General features: G+C 48.4%; 1 protein-coding gene across 50 annotated transcripts in view; it reads right to left on the minus strand.

Annotated features, from left to right (window-relative positions):
• The window catches only part of OBSCN (obscurin, cytoskeletal calmodulin and titin-interacting RhoGEF), a 233,171-nt gene that overhangs the window by 94,641 nt on the left and 120,961 nt on the right, over window positions 1-17,569 (minus strand). For 48 of the 50 annotated variants that reach the window (XM_052643386.1, XM_052643400.1, XM_052643406.1 and 45 more), the window contains 8 exons: window positions 9,312-9,587; window positions 4,590-4,865; window positions 3,008-3,292; window positions 2,588-2,854; window positions 2,155-2,424; window positions 871-1,137; window positions 329-595; window positions 26-138 (listed from right to left, as the gene is read on the minus strand). In XM_052643386.1, the coding sequence (XP_052499346.1) occupies window positions 26-138; window positions 329-595; window positions 871-1,137; window positions 2,155-2,424; window positions 2,588-2,854; window positions 3,008-3,292; window positions 4,590-4,865; window positions 9,312-9,587 (2,021 nt within the window). The remainder of the gene's footprint in view (window positions 1-25; window positions 139-328; window positions 596-870; window positions 1,138-2,154; window positions 2,425-2,587; window positions 2,855-3,007; window positions 3,293-4,589; window positions 4,866-9,311; window positions 9,588-17,569) is intronic. The other 2 variants (XM_052643370.1, XM_052643385.1) reach the window with 2 other exon arrangements.

Consider the following 17,569-nt stretch of genomic DNA (forward strand, 5'->3'; position numbering starts at 1 on the left):
AGGGGGCAGAGGAGTTCGCAGGCACCTTCAACCAGCGCACATCCACATTGGGGCGTGAGAGCTCACAATCCAGGGCCACCTTTTCTTTCTCTGTGGCCACCACGTCCTGCAGAGGGCGGATGAACTTCACAGGCAGCTCTGGGAAGACAAGAGGGAAGTGCTGAGAAGCAGGGCCTCTGTGTAGGGACAGGGTCTGAACTGGCTGGAGTCATTCAGCTGGTTTTAGGAAGGAGTCCCCTCCCCTACAATGCCCCACCTGCCTCCCTGGCACCGTAGGGACAGGGGCAGGCACTCTGGAGTGAGTGCTGCCCCACCTATGAGCACCCACCAGTGACCATCAGATGAGCAGAGGTGTGCACGCCCTCCGCCCTGAAGGCCACCAAGCCACCGTCCTGCCGCTGCAGCCGTGACAGCGTGAGGGTGTGTGTGGGGCCGTGCACCGCCAGCTGGCAGTTGGGTCCCGGCTGGAGCCGAAGACCGTCCCGAGTCCAGGTGCCCTCCACGTCCGCGTGGGACAGCTCTACTTCCATGGTGGCCGTGCCCTGCTCCTGCGCCTCCACGGCCTGCAGGCCCCGCACGAGCCGGATCTGGCGCACTACGGGACAAACAAGGGAAGGGTGAGCCGCTGCAGCAAGACCCCGGCCTCGGGCCAGCCCCCGTCGCGTCCCCCGGGAGCCTCACAGTGCCCTGCGGGGAGGCCTCCCCGCTCCTCACTCCCTTCCCCTCCTCCCCGCCCCCTGCCAAGCGCAGGGTCTTCTTCCCTTTGCCCCCTTTTCCAAGGCCCTGCCCCCAGACGGCGTTCCCCTCTCCGCCTACCCCCTCTACCTCCTCAGTGCTCAACCCTTGGACCAAGCTCCCTTAGCTGCTCACTTTCCACAGTCAGCTTGGCCTGCGTCTTGTCGTTTGGTGTCTCGCAGCCGTAGAAGCCGCGGTCGGCGAAACCCGCACTGTGCAGAACCAGACGGTGACGTGCGCCCTCGGCGTGGATCTCCACTTTCTCGCCCGACGCGAGTGCTACGGCATTGCGTGTCCACTTGACCTCCGGCCACGGCCGCGTCAGCTCCACCTCCATGGTCACTGAGCTCCGCTCCTCCACGGTCTGCGGCTCCAGCTTCTTTCTGAACAGCACTGGAGCCTCTGCGGTCATGAGAGGAGGAGATCACCAGAGCCACTGTTTACTCTCAGAAAAGCAAGGCAGAGCGACCCGGCCCACGACCCCCAGCCAGCAGACCTGCCCTCCACCACATTCTGACTCCGAGCTAGGGAAGGCCTTGGCCATACCCAGGGCTCAGCAGTACGTGTGCGCAGGTATGATTTTATGGGTGGATAACAGCACTTCAGCTGGAAGAAGGCCTGGCAACCCACTCTCCCATGGACAGAGAAGCCTGACAGGCTGCCATCCATGGGGTCACAGAGAGTCGGACACGACTGAGCTACTGAGCACACACACAACCACACCTCAGGAGGGCTTCTTCTCACCCAGTCCCCCTCCCACCTACTGCTCCCCTCTTCTGAACCACCTCCTGCCACGCCCGTAAAAGCCTGAAGCTCCTAAGTGCGGCTGGTGAGCAGCATAGGGACACAGAGAGCTCTTGAGACAGGCAGACTCCAAGCCCCCAGACCAGCTGCACCCTGTTCAACTAGGCCCTGAGTGCACCACATTATGGAAGAGAAACGTGTGAGGAGTCCTCCCAGACTCAGGCTGTGCCATGGGCAGGAGTGAATCTACCCATTTCACTCCCTCATGAGGTGGCTTGGCTCCCCTGGGGTAAAGTTCTGGCTCTCCCCACACAACCTGGCTTCAGCGAGCCAAGCGCATCCCCATCCCCTGCACACGCTTGCCCACCTTGCCATCTCCCCCACCTCTCGGCTCAGCAAGGGTCCTTTCCTCCAGGAAGACCCCCTGGATCACGACCTCTGCCCACTCTCTCGCCAGGGGTGCACTGCAAGAGTGTACCACCTCCCCTGCAGAGCAGGTGTCTGGCCCCACGGGCCCACTCTGCAGCTGACAAACCCACGTCCTCTGAAGTCAGCCCAAGGGGCTGGATCCAGGCCGGCAGCAGGGTGTATCAGTACAGCCACCTGGGAACCAGCTCACTAGGAGAACCTGGTACAAGAAGCTGTGGCGCCCTCCCTGCCGCCCCACAAGCTCACCTCGGACCCGGAGGGCAGCCGTGGACTGGATGCCCTCAGCCTCTGCAGTGACCTGGCCGGCATCCTCCAGGGCCAGGCTTAAGATGGTCAGGCTGTGGCTGGCACCCTTCTGCGATATGAGAAACTTCTCGCCCGGCTGTAGCTGGACACCATCTCGGAACCATGTGACCGCCACGTCGCTGGGGGTCACCACACACTGGAAAGTGGCCTCGCACCCCTCCTCCGCAACCACCGCACTCAGCCCAGACGTGAACTTGACCACGCGGGGTACTGCGGACAGAGGCTCCACTTGAGATACAGACAGGATAGGCGGGGCTTCCCCCTCTTGCAGACTCCGTGGAAGGACCCCTCTTCCAGGAAGCCTCCCAAGAATGCTCCGCCAAGCTACCCATCCTCCCTGGCGACTCAGCCCGCGGACCTGGCACACGCATACCGATAACGGTGAGCATGGCGCTGGTGTGGTCGTCGCGGCTCTCACACACGTATTCCCCTGCATCCTCTTCCCGCAGGCCCGACACCGTGAGCGAGCGCTGAGTCCCCGCAGCCGCCATCTGGAAGCGTTTGCCGGACCGGAGTTGCGTGCTTCCGCGGCGCCACACCACCTCAGCCTGCGCAGGGCTCAGCTCACAGACCAGCGTCACCGTGCCGCCCAGATCCCCACTCACGGGCTCCAGGGGGCGGCAAAACTTGGCAGCCACCTCTAGGGGAGGGGAGGGGACGTCAGCGTGGCAGGGTTCAGGCCGCGGGACCAGCTCCGAGCCGCCTGGTTGCACGCCCGGAGCCCCACCCAGTCTCCACTCCAGGATGCTGCCAACAAGGGGTTCCCAGAGGACCACCCGGCGGAGCCGCTCACCTTCCACCTGCACCGGGAAGTCCTGCCCCTCTGCGCCCACGCGGCAGCTGTAGACAGCGCTGTCCAGGGTCTGTGCCCCACGAATGGTCAGGGTGTGGGTGTCCCCCAGGCTGGCCATCTCATGCCGCTTGCTGCGGCGAATCTCCACACCATCTTTGAACCACGTCACCGCGGCCACAGACGGCGTGGCCAGAGTGGCTGTCAGGACGATGTCCTCGTGTTCCCTGACCACCAGTGGTTCCCTGCGCCTGGGTTTCTCTGGGGCGGGGGGCTCAAACTCTGGCTCTGGGCAGGGGGATAACAAAGGAACATTAGACAGGGGACCCCCTCATCCTTGGCCTGAATCCCAGCCCCCTCCAGGCCACGTGGTGGGAGACTTGAAATGAAACTGCCTAGGCGGTCCGCCTCTCCACCGCGGCCTCTCTGCTGAGCAAGCGAGAGAGGAACGCCTCAGGGCCACACTCCGCCTGCCAGGCACCATCCAGGCTCCCAGGGGCAGCACAGGGCAGTGAGGAGGAGCCACTTGGGACCACAGGCCTGGGGGCCACTAGCTCTGTCCACCAAGAGCTGGGAGTCCAGGATCCCTGCCCCACCCCAAGTGGCACTGGGCCCCATGAGCAGCTAAGGCAGGGAAAGCGGGGCACATAAAGACCCTGATGCAGCCTGGGGCTGGGCCAGCATTCCAGAGGAGCAGCAGGGAGCGGGGCCAGGAAGGGCAGCAGAGGGGGACAAGCTCAGTAGAGGGACCCCCCTGCAGGGAGGGGAGAGGCCGGGCAAAGTCTGAGACGTGTGAAATAGCCTGAGTGCCTCCAGCAGCCAAGCGCGGGGGAAAGGCCAGGGCTGAGAAGAAGGTGAGGGAGGCCCTGGGAGGGGACCTAAGAGGGTCCCTGTGAGGGCTGATCCGGGGGACCACCTGGAAAGACCATTTGGGCTGCAGGATCAGATGCCAGGGCCACAGGTGCGGAAAGGTGGCCGTTAGGGTTAGGGACAGGGTTAGACAGAGACAGGGTCATTGAGCTCAGGACTCTGAAACCCCGTGATGTCACCAGCAGCAGGAGGGACAGGAGCAAGCAGGCAATATACCCACTTGGCTCAGGCTCAGGACAGAATGGGCATCTGAGCAGAGGCCAACAAAACAGGCTGACCTAAATACAGCTGGACAGTCAGGGGCCTGAGCCGAGACAGGGGCGCCAGACCCAGTGAAGGCAGGGACATTCAAGGCCAGAAGTGCCCCAGAGCAGGGCCCCACAGCTGCCCAGGAAGACTTAATATGGGAATAGTTTCCCCTGCCGCCCACAGACAGAGAATGGCCATTTCAACAGCCTGCAGATGGCTGAGAAAGCCTCTGTAGCAGATTTCACGCTGGGAAAGGTATGGATGTGGCAGGGAGAAGCGGGAATCTGGGGGAGGAGATGTCAAGAGTGTCCTGGACTCAGGGCTCTGGCAGGTGTCCTGCCGCTCAAGGGCCTTGCCGGGGGACAGAGCCCTGGAGCTGACTGCATCCCTGGAGAACCAGCAGAGGATCCCAGGGCCCAGCATCCCCTGCACTCACGCCCCCCCCCCCCCCCACCTTGGCACCCACCTGTGACATCCAGGTGGAAGGAGACCTTCTGGCCCCCGGCCTCGCAGCTGTACTCCCCGGCGTCCGCCTTGCCCGCCTGCTGCACCACCAGCTGCCGGGTGCAGCCCTTGGCTTCTACAAGCACTTTCGAGCTCGAACTCAGCCTCTTCCCATCCTTGTACCAGGTCACCTCCGTCGGGGCCTGGGCCACCTCACAGCTCAGTGTGGTGCGTGCTCCCGCCTTGGCCTGCACTTCACTGTGTGCCGGCTGCTCCTTGGCAAACACCACCATAGGCTCTGCAGACAAGGAAGGATGCACAGGGTCAGAGATGCCATCTAAGTCAGGAATGCAGCAGGATGGAAAGAAGGCCTGGGCAGGTAGGAAGGGGGCTGGGCCCTGCTCCAGGCTCTGCATTGTGCCACAAGTGCCCACAATTGATCTATACATTCCGTGCGTGCTGCTCCAAGTGGGGGCTCTGGGAAAGATTTCCTCCCTGCACAGATTCCTCTAGGAAAGGAACTGTGGGGTCAGGATGCACGTGCCCTTCAACCTTCCTAGATGACGCAGTCTTTCTCACACGACTGTACAGAGAACACTCCCACCCACAGTGCATGAGAGTTCCTGAGGCTCCATCCTCTCGGTGTCGTCAACTGGTAGGGAGCATGGTTGTACTTCCTGAGCTTTCCTTTGCACAGTCCTAACGACTTACAAAGTGAAGCACCATTTCTCATCTTTTTGGCTTTTGGAGTTTGCCCTTCTGCAGTATCACTGCCAGACGTTTACCAAGTTATCAGTAGCACTGTCTGTCTTTTCCTTTTTCATTTTCAGGAGCTCTTCATATATTTATATTAGAACCTTGACACTTATGGGTGTGTAAATATATTCTCCATCTTTGTCACTTGCTTCTTTATCTTTTATGTGTCTTCTGTTGACATAAAGTTCTGAGTTTTACACAGGCAAGTATGTCAATTGTCCTTTGGGGAGCCCTCTTACACTGTTCGTGGGAACACAAACTAGTACAGCCCTATGGAGAAAAGTGTGAAGATTCCTTAAAAAACTGGGAATAGAATTGCCATATGACCCAGCAATCCCACTGCTGGGCATAAACACTGAGGAAATGAGAATTGAAAGAGATACGTGTACCCCAATGCTCACTGAAGCACTGTTTACAATAGCCAAGACACCTGATGCAAAGAACTGACTCATTTGAAAAGACCCTGATGCTGGGAAAGATTGAAGGCAGGAGGAGAAGGGGACGACAGAGGATGAGATGGTTGGATGACATCACCAGCTTGATGGACACGAGTTTGAGCAAGCTCTGGGAGTTGGTGATGGACAGGGAAGCCAGGTGTGCTGCAGTCCATGGGGTCACAAAGAGTTGGACACAACTGAGTGACTGAACTGAACTGAGGACATGGAAGCAAGCTGGATCTCCACTGGCAGATGAATGGATGAGGAAGATGTGGTGCACACACACAATGGAACATTATTCAGCTATAAAAAGGAATGCATTTGAGTCCGTTCTAATTAGGTGGATGAAACTGGAGCCTGTTATACAGAGTGGAAGTCAGTCAGGAAGCAAAACACCAATACAGTATACTGATGCATGCATGTGGAATTTAGAAAGATGATAACAGCGATCCTCTATGCAAGGCAGCAAAAGACACAGATGTAAAGAAAAGACTTTTGGACTCAGTGGGAGAAGGTGAGGGTGGGAAGATTTGAGAGAACAGCATTGAAGCATGTATATTACCATATGTAAAACAGATGACCAGTGCAAGTTCAATGCATGAAGCAGGGCACTCAAAGCTGGTGCTCTGGGACAACCCAGAGGGATGGGGTGGGAGGGAGGTGGGAGGGGGGTTCAGGATGGGGGGACACATGGGCACCTGTGGCTGATTCATGTTGATGTATGGCAAAACCCACCAGAATGTTGTAAAGTCAGTATCCTCCCATTAAAATGAATTAATTTTTAAAATGTAGTGATTAATACATGTATATACTGCTTAAATCTTTTATTACCATCAGGTCATTAAATAATCTATATTAGCTGCTAAGAGCTTGTTTTAACTTTTATATTGGAGTCTCTAACCCACCGGGAGTTGTTGTCCATGTGTGCTGTGAGAGATATGTCAATTTTTATTATAGAGGAATATATATAATATATATATATATATGGTTATATGGCATTTGCAGTTTATGAAAAAATTACTCTTTCTCTACACTACACACTAGCACTACATAGTTAAAAAACAGAAAAGGGATGGGAGAGTTTGGTTAAATGCAGGGCTTTTTCAGAGCTCACTATTCTATTTCTTTGTATTTATCCCTGCACTGAAACCCAGCTGTTCACTACTGTAATTTTATAACGTTTGATATCTTGCAGATCAAGTGCTCTCATTTTACGAGTGCTTCCGTTCCACCTGACCCTTGGAATCAACTTGTCAATTTTGACACACCCACAGAACTTCCCTTTGGATTTTGATTGGTGGTACGTGTTCAGCTGTGTCCAGCTCTTGCAACGCCAAGGACTGTAGCCGGCCAGGCTCCTCTGTCCATGGAGTTCCCCAGGCAAGAATTTCTGGACTGGGTTGCCATTTCCTCCTCCAGGGTTTTGAGTAGGAATGGACCCCTTAGTGCCTTCCATGCATAGCTCACCATTCATTTAGGTCTTCACTGCCTCCCTAAAATGTTTAGTAATATCCTCTCTTGGAAGCCTTAAACAAATTTTACTAGGCATGGAATTAGAAGCATGATACTTTTGATGTCATTGTAATTGTCTTAAAATATCATTTTCTGACTCTCAGTTGCTAGTACATCAACATAGAAGCGTTTTCTGTGTATTTTGTATGTGGCGATTATTCTTAACTTTCTTACTAACTTTATAAATTCTTTCTACTTTCTGCATTAATAATGTTATCATCTAGGAACTCCACTTCTTGCTGTATCTAAATCTGACTTTATACTGTTCCTGACAGTCTCTACAACATTGGACATAAGATGTGATAGTGGAGCCACTTGAAATGCTCCAATGACAAGAAAAGCTTTCAAGGTTTCTCTGTAAGTATGATGTTTGCTGTTGTTTTCTTTAGTACTCTGTATCAAATTAAAGAACTATTCATTTATTAGTAGTTCAGTAAGAAGTTATCAAAATGAACATATGCTGTATTTTATACAACTCAATCTAGATATGATGCAAACATTTTATCAAGCACTTTTATTCTGCATTTTTTAAGGCAGAAATATGCTTTTTCTCTTTTAGCTTCTTAATGTTATAGATTGATTTTTCTAATGTTCTGATGTTGAACAAACCTTGCATTCCTGGATTAAGATCTTCATGTCTTGCTCCATTCACTTTGCCAATGTTTTGTATAGGATTTTGATATTGACATCCATAAAAGATTGGCTTGTAATTTCAATTCTTTATACTTAGTCAGATTTTGGTATCAATGCTATGGTAGCTACATAAAATGAGTTAAAGAGTGTCTGTCTATACACACACATAAACAGATACACACACACATATATATCCCTTTTCCATTCTCTTAAAGAATCTCCATGAATATGAAGTAGTTTTCCAGAATATTTCATATAATTTGCCAGTAGAGCCACTGAGCTTAATCTTGTTCTATGAGATTATTTTATTACGGTTCCATTTATCTAGAAGATTATAAGACTGTTCAAGTTTATTTCTTCTTGTGGAAGTTTTGATATAGTTTTCTAAGAATTGACCAATATTTAAAAACTTTTCAAATCTACTTGTGTGAAATCATATTATATTTTATTATAATATAATTATTATAATAATTCATTTCTATTTGAAGTTAACCTCTCTTAACAAAAGGAAACTAAAGTTAGTCTGCAGACACCTCTGTGAACCGCCTCAGAAGGTACAGAAAGACATGCGTCATTAGGAAATGATATGAAACAAATACTGCTCTGCCAGTCAGGAGCGCTACTCTAGTACCTCGTCTTTAAGAAAGCCTATTGGTGTGTAGGGAAAGCTCCTTACTACTCTCCATTTCTAAATTTATAAACCAAGCTCCAAAGGGAATACGGACACGGAATGTACTAACTGAAGGCAAAAGAAAACCAATATTTGCTTTTAAAAGAATGTACCATATCTCAGAGGTGCATGTCAAAGGCACCAATCCTCTTCTCTTGGTTTACTTTGCACAGACATTGCAACAGAACAGAAACCTAGATTTTGCAACATTTGGGGGAACAGATAACTTCTACAACACTGTGCAAGAAAAAGAAACAGTGTCCCCTAACAACTGAAATAAATTCAGACTTGAGGTAATGCCAAGCATAATTATGTGGCTGAAATCCTCTTATCAGGTTCAAAAAACTACAAGCATCTCTGATTAGGGAGAATCCTCATACAACGCTGGGTGAGAGAATTTAGATATTGCTAAAACATCCAAAAAGTACATTCACATATCCCAAGGTGAGAGATATGTGGCCCACTTGAGACCCCAAGGGCCAGATGGAGCCAGGGTCCTGGGCACCAAAGATCACCTGGAACATTACAGCGCGGAAACAGCACTCGGGGTGCACAAGAGAGGCCCCTCCTCCTCCCACACACACCATTCCCTCCCAGTGTCCCTGGGATCAGCCAGGAGCATGAGAATGGGAGGTGGGAAGATGGGAGACATTAAGAGGTTAAACGCAATGAAAAGATCCGGTCACGGCTGTAAGTCAGTCACATCATCTCCAAAAGATCCTCTCAAATAACTGACCTGTGACGTCCAGGCGGAAGGAGACCTTCTGGCCCCCGGCCTCGCAGCTGTACTCCCCGGCGTCCGCCTTGCCCGCCTGCTGCACCACCAGCTGCCGGGTGCAGCCCTTGGCTTCCACACGCATTTTCGAGCTTGAACTCAGCTTCTTCCCGTCCTTGTACCAGGTCACCTCCGTCTGGGCCTGGGCCACCTCGCAGCTCAGCGTGGCACACGCCCCCGCCATGGTCTGCACTTCACTGCGTGCCGGCTGCTCCTTGGCGAACACCACCGAGGGCTCTGGGGACAGAGGGGAATACACAGGGTCACAGATACTGTCTAAGTCAAGGTGCAGCACTGGGGAGGAAGGACTAAATGGTGAAGCAAGAGAACTGGAAATTTCTCTAGATCCTGGCTAGCTGTGTGGCCTGGAAAACCCTACCTCCCTCTCACGGAGTAACCACAGGTTACCTATATATTCTCCCACTGATCCACGCCTGTTGTTCCAGGTGAAGATGTTGCAGGAGACTTCAGTGTACACGCTACTCTGGGAGAACTTCAGGGTCCTGAGGCGTCGGTTCCTCAACCTCTCTAGGTGGGCACCCAAAGGGCAGTGCAGGGTCGCAGCCACAGTCATCCGGCATTAGCGCTCTCCACAGGCCAGCTCAGGGAGGGGTGCACTCCCACCTGCCCTGCGGAAGCGACCTTGAGCCCCCAGCCTCTGGTCTACGCTCAGCGTGCCAACTGTGGCCAGTCGGGTGGAGGGACGTCGTATCCCCCTGGCAACTGTTTCAGTCTTCTGGCCCTCACTGTTTGCGCTCCTGTGGTGTCACTCTTCAGGTGTTTCAGCTGACTTTCAATAGCGGTTTCTGTCTCCCCCTTACTCATTCTCCGGAGCTCTTTATGTGCTTAAGTGCTAGAGATGTGACAGATGGTACAGTCTGCGAACACTGTACCCATCTGCATAACTTGCCTTTTCACTCAAGTTTTTGTTTTAAATCTGTTTATTTAGTTTCACCACAGAGCTTGTAGGATCTTAGTTCCCCAACAATGGGTCAAACCTGTGCCCCTTGCGGTGGAAGCACAGATTCTTAACCACTGGGCCACCAGGGAAGCCCCCAAATTTAGTTTTAATGTAGTCGAATACAGGATATTGTTGCATTGTTCTGTTTAAGACTTCCTTTACCCTGAAGCCATTAGATAATCTATGTCATCAGCTGAGGTTTTATGGTCTTCCTTTCATACTCTGGTCTCAAACCCACCTGGAGTTCCTTTTTAACTGCTGTTCCAGTTACCTACGCAATTTTTTATGATTTAATGTTGAAAACACCATATCAAAACGACCATCCTTTCTCCATTGCCTATACAAGTTCACTGGTTTAAAACCAAAAACGGTGGGGATGGCGGCACAGTTGGAAGTTCACTTATTCACAGGTTTGATTGTGAGTTCACTATTCTGGTCCTTGATGATAACTATCCCTGTATTGTAACCCCAGTATCTTTACTACTATAGCTTTATGACAATTCTCTTTTCAAGAGTATGTTGGCTCTACTTGACCTTTGGAATCTGCTGCTCAATTTTCAACTATCCAAAGAAAAACATTTGTTGGATTTTGATTGGATGTGAATATATCTGAATCTTCCATAGATTTCCATCCATTTCTTTAGGCAGTTTTTACTCTCTCTCTCAAAAATGTTTAACTATTTTCCCCCACTAATGTCTTAAACATCTTTATTTTACTTGGAACTGGAAAGATCATACTTTTCACAATGCTGTAAATCTTTTAAATTTTCATTTTCCAACTATGCTGCTACTGTATGGAAATATATGTTTTCCACATATTGACTTTTTACATGGCCATTTTCTCAACTCTTATACTAAGTCTAATTAGTTTTTTAGATTTTCTGAGTTGATATCCATGTAATCTGTTATTCCTTCTTACGTTTCATGCTTTGCACTGATCTGCTTTGTTTGTGAAGCTACGTAAGCCTTGCAATATGGGAGTACAACCTTATCACAGTGTATTATCTTGTTGATATATTGCTGAATTCAGTTTGCTAATATTTTGTCTAGGGTTTTCCTTTGATAGCTATAATAAACTGACCTGTAATTTTAATTCTTGATACATTCTTTGTCAGATTTTGTCAGAAAACCATGTGCAGTGTATCTCTTTCTATTCTCTAGAAGAATCTCCATGAACATGGATTAATTTGTTTCTAAAATATTTAGTATAATTTACCAGGAAAGCCACTGGGCTTAGATCTTTCTGAGAAAAATGATTTACTGTGGTTCAACTTACTTAAAAGGTTTACAACTGTTGGAGTTGTCTAATTCTTCTGTGTTGCTTTTGATAATAGTTTTCTAGGAACTGGCCAAATTATCAAAATTTTTCAAATTGACTACCATAAAGTAATGTGTCATATTCTCTTAAAATATTAATAACATTTGACAAAGGTACAGAGTGAGTTTTCTGGTATCTATACATACCCACAAACTATTATGTACAGGTACAATCCCACACTGTTAGGTACTGGCAACCAGAGGTCAGTGTAGGATCACAGCCTTAGTTATTTGATATTAACACCCTCTTTTTTAAAGTATTCATTTATGCTTTTAATAGTATAATGAACAATGAATCCACTACCCACAGAAGAACTAATCCATTCCCAATCAGTTATCTACCTGTAACAAACTCCTACTGAAAGGAAAAGAAATTTAGATCTCAGACTTCTCTGAACCAGCCAGGGAGACACAAACCATGAGGGAAACTCTGTAAAGTACATACTGTTTCATGAGACCATGGCTGCTGCTAATGTAAGAACTCAGCTTTTAGTGCAGTGGTGTAGTTAGCTTACTCCCTGGAAGGAAAGTCAGGACCAACCTAGATAGCATATTCAAAAGCAGAGACATTACTTTGCCAACAAAGGTCCATTTGGTCAAGGCTATGGTCTTTCCTGTGGTCATGTATGGATGTGAGAGTTGGACTGTGAAGAAAGCTAAGCGCTGAAGAATTGATGCTTTTGAACTGTGGTGTTGGAGAAGACTCTTGAGAGTCCCTTGGACTGCAAGGAGATCTAACCAGTCCATTCTGAAGGAGATCAGTCCTGGGTGTTCTTTGGAAGGAATGATGCTAAAGCTGAAACTCCAGTACTTTGGCCACCTCATGCGAAGAGTTGACTCATTGGAAAAGACTCTGATGCTGGGAGGGGTTGGGGGCAGGAGGAGAAGGGGACGGCCGAGGATGAGATGGCTGGATGGCATCACGGACTCGATGGACGTGAGTCTGAGTGAACTCCGGGAGTTGGTGATGGACAGGGAAGCCTGGTGTGCTGCGATTCAGGGGGTCGCAAAGAGTCGGATACGACTGAGCGACTGAACTGACTGATAGTATTAGCTACTTATTCATTTCCATTTCTAAGCTTACAAATCAAACTCCAAGAATACTGACACAAATGTTCTAACTGAAGACAAAGGAAAACCATATGCTGTTTGGAAAGAGCATGCTAAACTTCAGGCGCATGTCACAGGTGCATACCTACCAAGAGTCAGCTCCTTTTTTACTGTTCACAGGCACTGAGACAAAACCTGGATGTAGAATTTGGTACATGAAGTGAAAGAGAAAAGAGCCTCCCAGAACATCTAAACTAGTATGAACCAAATTTTAGTTTTGAGATAATTCCAAGCATGATTATGTGCCAAAAAAAAAAAAGTCCCCTTAATTTTGGTTCAGTGAAATTCAAACAGGTTTCACTAGGAAGAACTCTCGTGTGATGTTAGGTGAGGGAGGGATGTGGGAACAGCCAAAACATTCAACATAAGGATATGCACGTATTCCCAGGTAAGAGACATCTCATCTACTTCAAACCTCAAGTACCAGGTGGATTCCAGAGTCCTCAATATGGGGAAGATTCTACACAGCTTCTGGGACATGTGAATAAGTGTTACATCAAACACTACCTGAAGTTTACAAGAATGGCCAAACTCCCTTCCATATACATGCCCCTCCAATTTAAATTCCCTCGGTTCAGCCATGGGCATAAGAATAGAAGTGGAAGGACGGGAGACTTGAAGGGAAGTCTAATGTAAAGAGCACTAGGGTCCAGTGGGTCTGTTAGTCAGTCCCATCATCTCCTCCAAATGCTGTCAGAACCCCCTGTGATGTCCACACACAAGGAGACCTTCCGGTCTCCAGCCTCAGAGCTGTACTCCCCAATGTCTGCTCTCCCCGCCTGCTGCACCACCAGCCGCTGAGCATGGCCCTGGGTCTCTTCCTGCACTTTTGAGCTGGCACTCAGCTTCTTCTCACCCTTGAACCATGTCACCTCCTTCTGGGTCTGGGCTACCTTGCAGCTCAGCTTGGCTGTCCCCCCAGTCACAGTATGCCCTTCACTCAACACTGGCTGTTCCCTGGCAAATGATGTACAGCTATGGACTCTGGGGACAAGGAGGGAAGTACAAAGTCACAGACACGATCATCTAAGGCAGGAAGGCAACAGCAGGGGAAAGGGACTAAGTAGGGAAGTAGAAGGACTAGAAACTTCTCTAAGCTCTGCACTAGATATGTGCCCAAGAGCCCCATACCTTATCAGCAGTGGTGACACAATTTATCTATACATTTGGTCACAGCTCCAAGTGGGCAGTTCTAAGGAAGAACATTGCAAAAGACTTCTCTGTGTATAGGAGGGGGGCGGAGTCATGATTCATGCAATCTTCCTAGATGAAGCCAGACTCTCCTTCCTAGATAAAGCCTCAACCTTCCTAGAAGAAGCCAGTCTCTCCCACTCAGCTGTGCGGAGAGCGCTCCTACCCACAGTGCATGAAAATTACTGAGGCTCCACCCTCTTGCCTATTCTCAGCGTGTCAGCTGTTGCCGATCTGGTGGAAGTCAGGTGGTACTTCCTGCGGCTGTCTCCTGTACGGTTCTGGTGACCCACAAAGTGGAGCAGCTTTATTAATCTTTTTTGTCATTATGGTCATTTTTTGGTCATTTGCTTTCGCCTTCTCCGCCCAGTTAAAGAGCTTGCCTGATTTTCAATGGCACTGTCTGCCTTTTTCATATTCATTTTTAGGACTTCTATTTGCATGTTAAAACTTTTCTCTCCCATATCTGTGTGACTTGCATGCCACTCTTTTATGGAATCTTCTGATGAATCGAGATGGTTGGATGGCATCACTGACTCAATGGACGTGAGTTTGAGCATGCTCTGGGAGATGGTTAAGGACAGGGAGGCCTGGAGTGCTGCAGTCCACGGGGTCGCAAAGAGTTGGACATGACTGAGCAACTGAACTGAACTGAATTAATCTAATGAAAGCTTTCAGTTTTTTTTTTAATTTATTATTATTGTAAAGCTTTTAGTTTTAATGCAGTCAAATGTGTCATTCTTGTTCCATGTCAGGAATCTCCCCTTACCCAAAAGTCACAAGGCAATCTAAGTCATCATCTACAAGTTTTTATGGTTTTATCTCTTACCCTGAGGTCTCTAACTGACCTGGAGTTGGTTCTGTGTGGTTTGTGTTATCAGATGAACTTTTTTTCCTTACGTGGTCAAATGGAAAAGCAAATTCTTACAAAAAGACCATCATTTTCCACTCCTTGCACAGCCACCACACTAAAAGAAAAAAAAGTGGGGGTGGAACGAAGGTCCGTCTGTGGACAGGTCTTTTGCTAAACTCTCTCTTCTGTTCCTCTGGTCTGATAACTGTCCCTTCACTGACCCATCTTTCTACATTACTGTAGCTTTATAACAGTTTTTAATATTGATACAGCAAATGCTCACACTGAATTTGATTGTCAATTCTCAATACTCTCCCAAAGAACATCTGCTTGGATATGGACTGTTATCAAATTCCTAGATTCTTTCATGGATATCTATCCATTTATTTAGGACCTTCTTTATCATCTCTCAAAAATGTTATTTCCTCCCCCGCCTCCAGAGCCATTAAGCACCTTGTAATATATTTGGAATTAGAAACATGATACCTCTGATGCTATTATTAATGTTTTAAAATTCTATTTTAAAATAACTGTTTGTAATTAGTATATAAATATAGTAGTGTTTTCTGCATGTTAACATTTGTGTGCATTTATATTTCCAATCGCTCTAAGTCAAATCACTTATCCTTGAAATTTCAGCATTGATAACCATGTCATCTTTGAATCCCACCATGCTTTTCCAACTTATATGCATTTCATTTGCCCCCCTTCTGTTTTGTGCAGCGTTGGACAGAAGTGGTGACAGTTGGCCTCCTTCTCTTGTTTGCAAACTCATATTAAAACCTGCAAGGTTTTACTTTAAATGTGATGTTGCCTGGTGTTTTCTAGAGTGCCATTTATCAAGGTAAGGGAAAGTTTGTTTATTGATAGAATTTTATGGCATAAGTTGATGACAACACTATGGTGTTAAAATTGATCAAACTTTTATTCTGCATTTACTGGGAAAAATCACATCATTTCTCACTTCCAATCGGTCAATGTCATGCATTATACTGGTTTACTAATGGTCAGAATATTAAATCAATGTTGCACGCCTGGACCATGTCTTTCATCATAATCTGTTCTCACCTTCATATATTGTTCAGTGACTTTGCCAATATTTTGTTGAAGATACTGGCCTCAACATCCACAAGATTTGCTGTTACTGCTCAGTTGCTCAGTCGTGTCCAAGTTTTTGTGACCCATGGACTGCAGCACACCAGACTTCCCTGTCCTTCACTATCTCCCGGAGTTTGCACAAACTCATGTTCATTGAGTCAGTGATGCCATCCAACCACCTCATCCTGTTGCCCCCTTTTCCTCCACAAGATATTTGCCCATAATTTTAATTTTCCTTACATTCCTTGTCACATTTTGGTATCTAAGTTATCCCACAGATACATGAATCAAACTAGAGAGTATATCTCCTTGTTTTATTCTCTAGAATCTCCATGAACATGGAATAATTACTTAACAGAAATTTGGCATAATTTTATCAATAGAACAGGGCTTCCCTGGTGATTCAGATGGTAAAGAATCTGCCTGCAATGCAGGAGACCTGGGTTCAATCCCTGGGTCAGGACTATCCCCTGGAGAAGGGAATGGCTACCCACTCCAGTATTTTTGCCAAGAGAATTCCATGGACAGAGGAGCCAGGCAGGCTACAGTCCAAGGGGTCACAAAAAGTTAGAAATGGCTGAATGACTAACAATTTTACTTCATCAGCAAACCAACGGGCTTAGATCTTTCTTTATGAATTTTTTTAAATTACTGGTCTCATTTATTTAAGTTTTAGGGGAAATGGGGCCCAGATGATGGAGAGAGAAGATGCAGAGCCCATGTCTCCCCACCAATAGGATATTTACCAGATGCTGGTGGAGGACCTTGGACACCCAGGAAGACCAGAGGAACCCCCGAGCAGCTGGCTGGGATGAGGGGGTAGCGACGGGGGAGGAGAAGTGGAGGCTGGGCGTGGCAGGCACATCCGCGGGGTGGCTGGGTAAAGGGAGGGGTTTACACACCTGAAGAGACACATTTACCTTCCGGGGAGCAGCAGGGACTAGGAGGGACCTGAGGGGTTGGAGGACCGGGAAACATATCCAGTATTCTCCATCCCTGGTCACTCAGCTCCAGGGAGCTTGCTGAGGCCCTGGGCCTCTCAACCTTGAGGCCAGAGGCACTCCAGAGGGCTCCTACAAGCCAGGCTGAGCCTGGGAGCCACCCTGACACCCACCTAGGGCCTTTCCTGGCCTGGGTCCTACGCCTAAACCCCACCCTGCCTAAGGGCTGCCCTGCCTAAGCCCTGCCCCCAACAGCCAAGGCTTTTTCTGGTCCTTTTTGTTTTGGTTTGGTTTTTGGTTTTCTCCTTTGCTACTGGAGTTCTGTTTTACCTTCTGGTGTTTGTTTCAGATATATTCTTATTTTTTCGAATATATCTGCTGGTTTTCTATATTGTAATTTTTATTCTTTTTTTTTCTGCTCTTCTTTTTTTTTTTTTTTTTTTGCAGTGTCCTGTGGCTTGTGGGATCTCAGTTCATGGGCCAGAGATTGGAAATGAGCTCTAGTGGTGGGAGTACCGACTCTGAACCGCTGAACTAATAGAGAACCTCGGACCCCAAGGAATACTAATCAGAGCAAGGTCTCCCAGAGGTCCACATCTCAACACCAAGACCCAGCTCGACCCAACTGCCTGCGAACTCCACTGCCAGAAACCTCAGGCCAAACAAATAGTAGATAGGAACACATTCCTACTCATGAAAAAAAAATAGGATGACAAAAAAATATGTTACAGACAAAGGAGCAAGGTAA

This window comes from Budorcas taxicolor, chromosome 7, assembly GCF_023091745.1.
Source record: "Budorcas taxicolor isolate Tak-1 chromosome 7, Takin1.1, whole genome shotgun sequence".
Lineage (NCBI taxonomy): Eukaryota > Metazoa > Chordata > Mammalia > Artiodactyla > Bovidae > Budorcas > Budorcas taxicolor.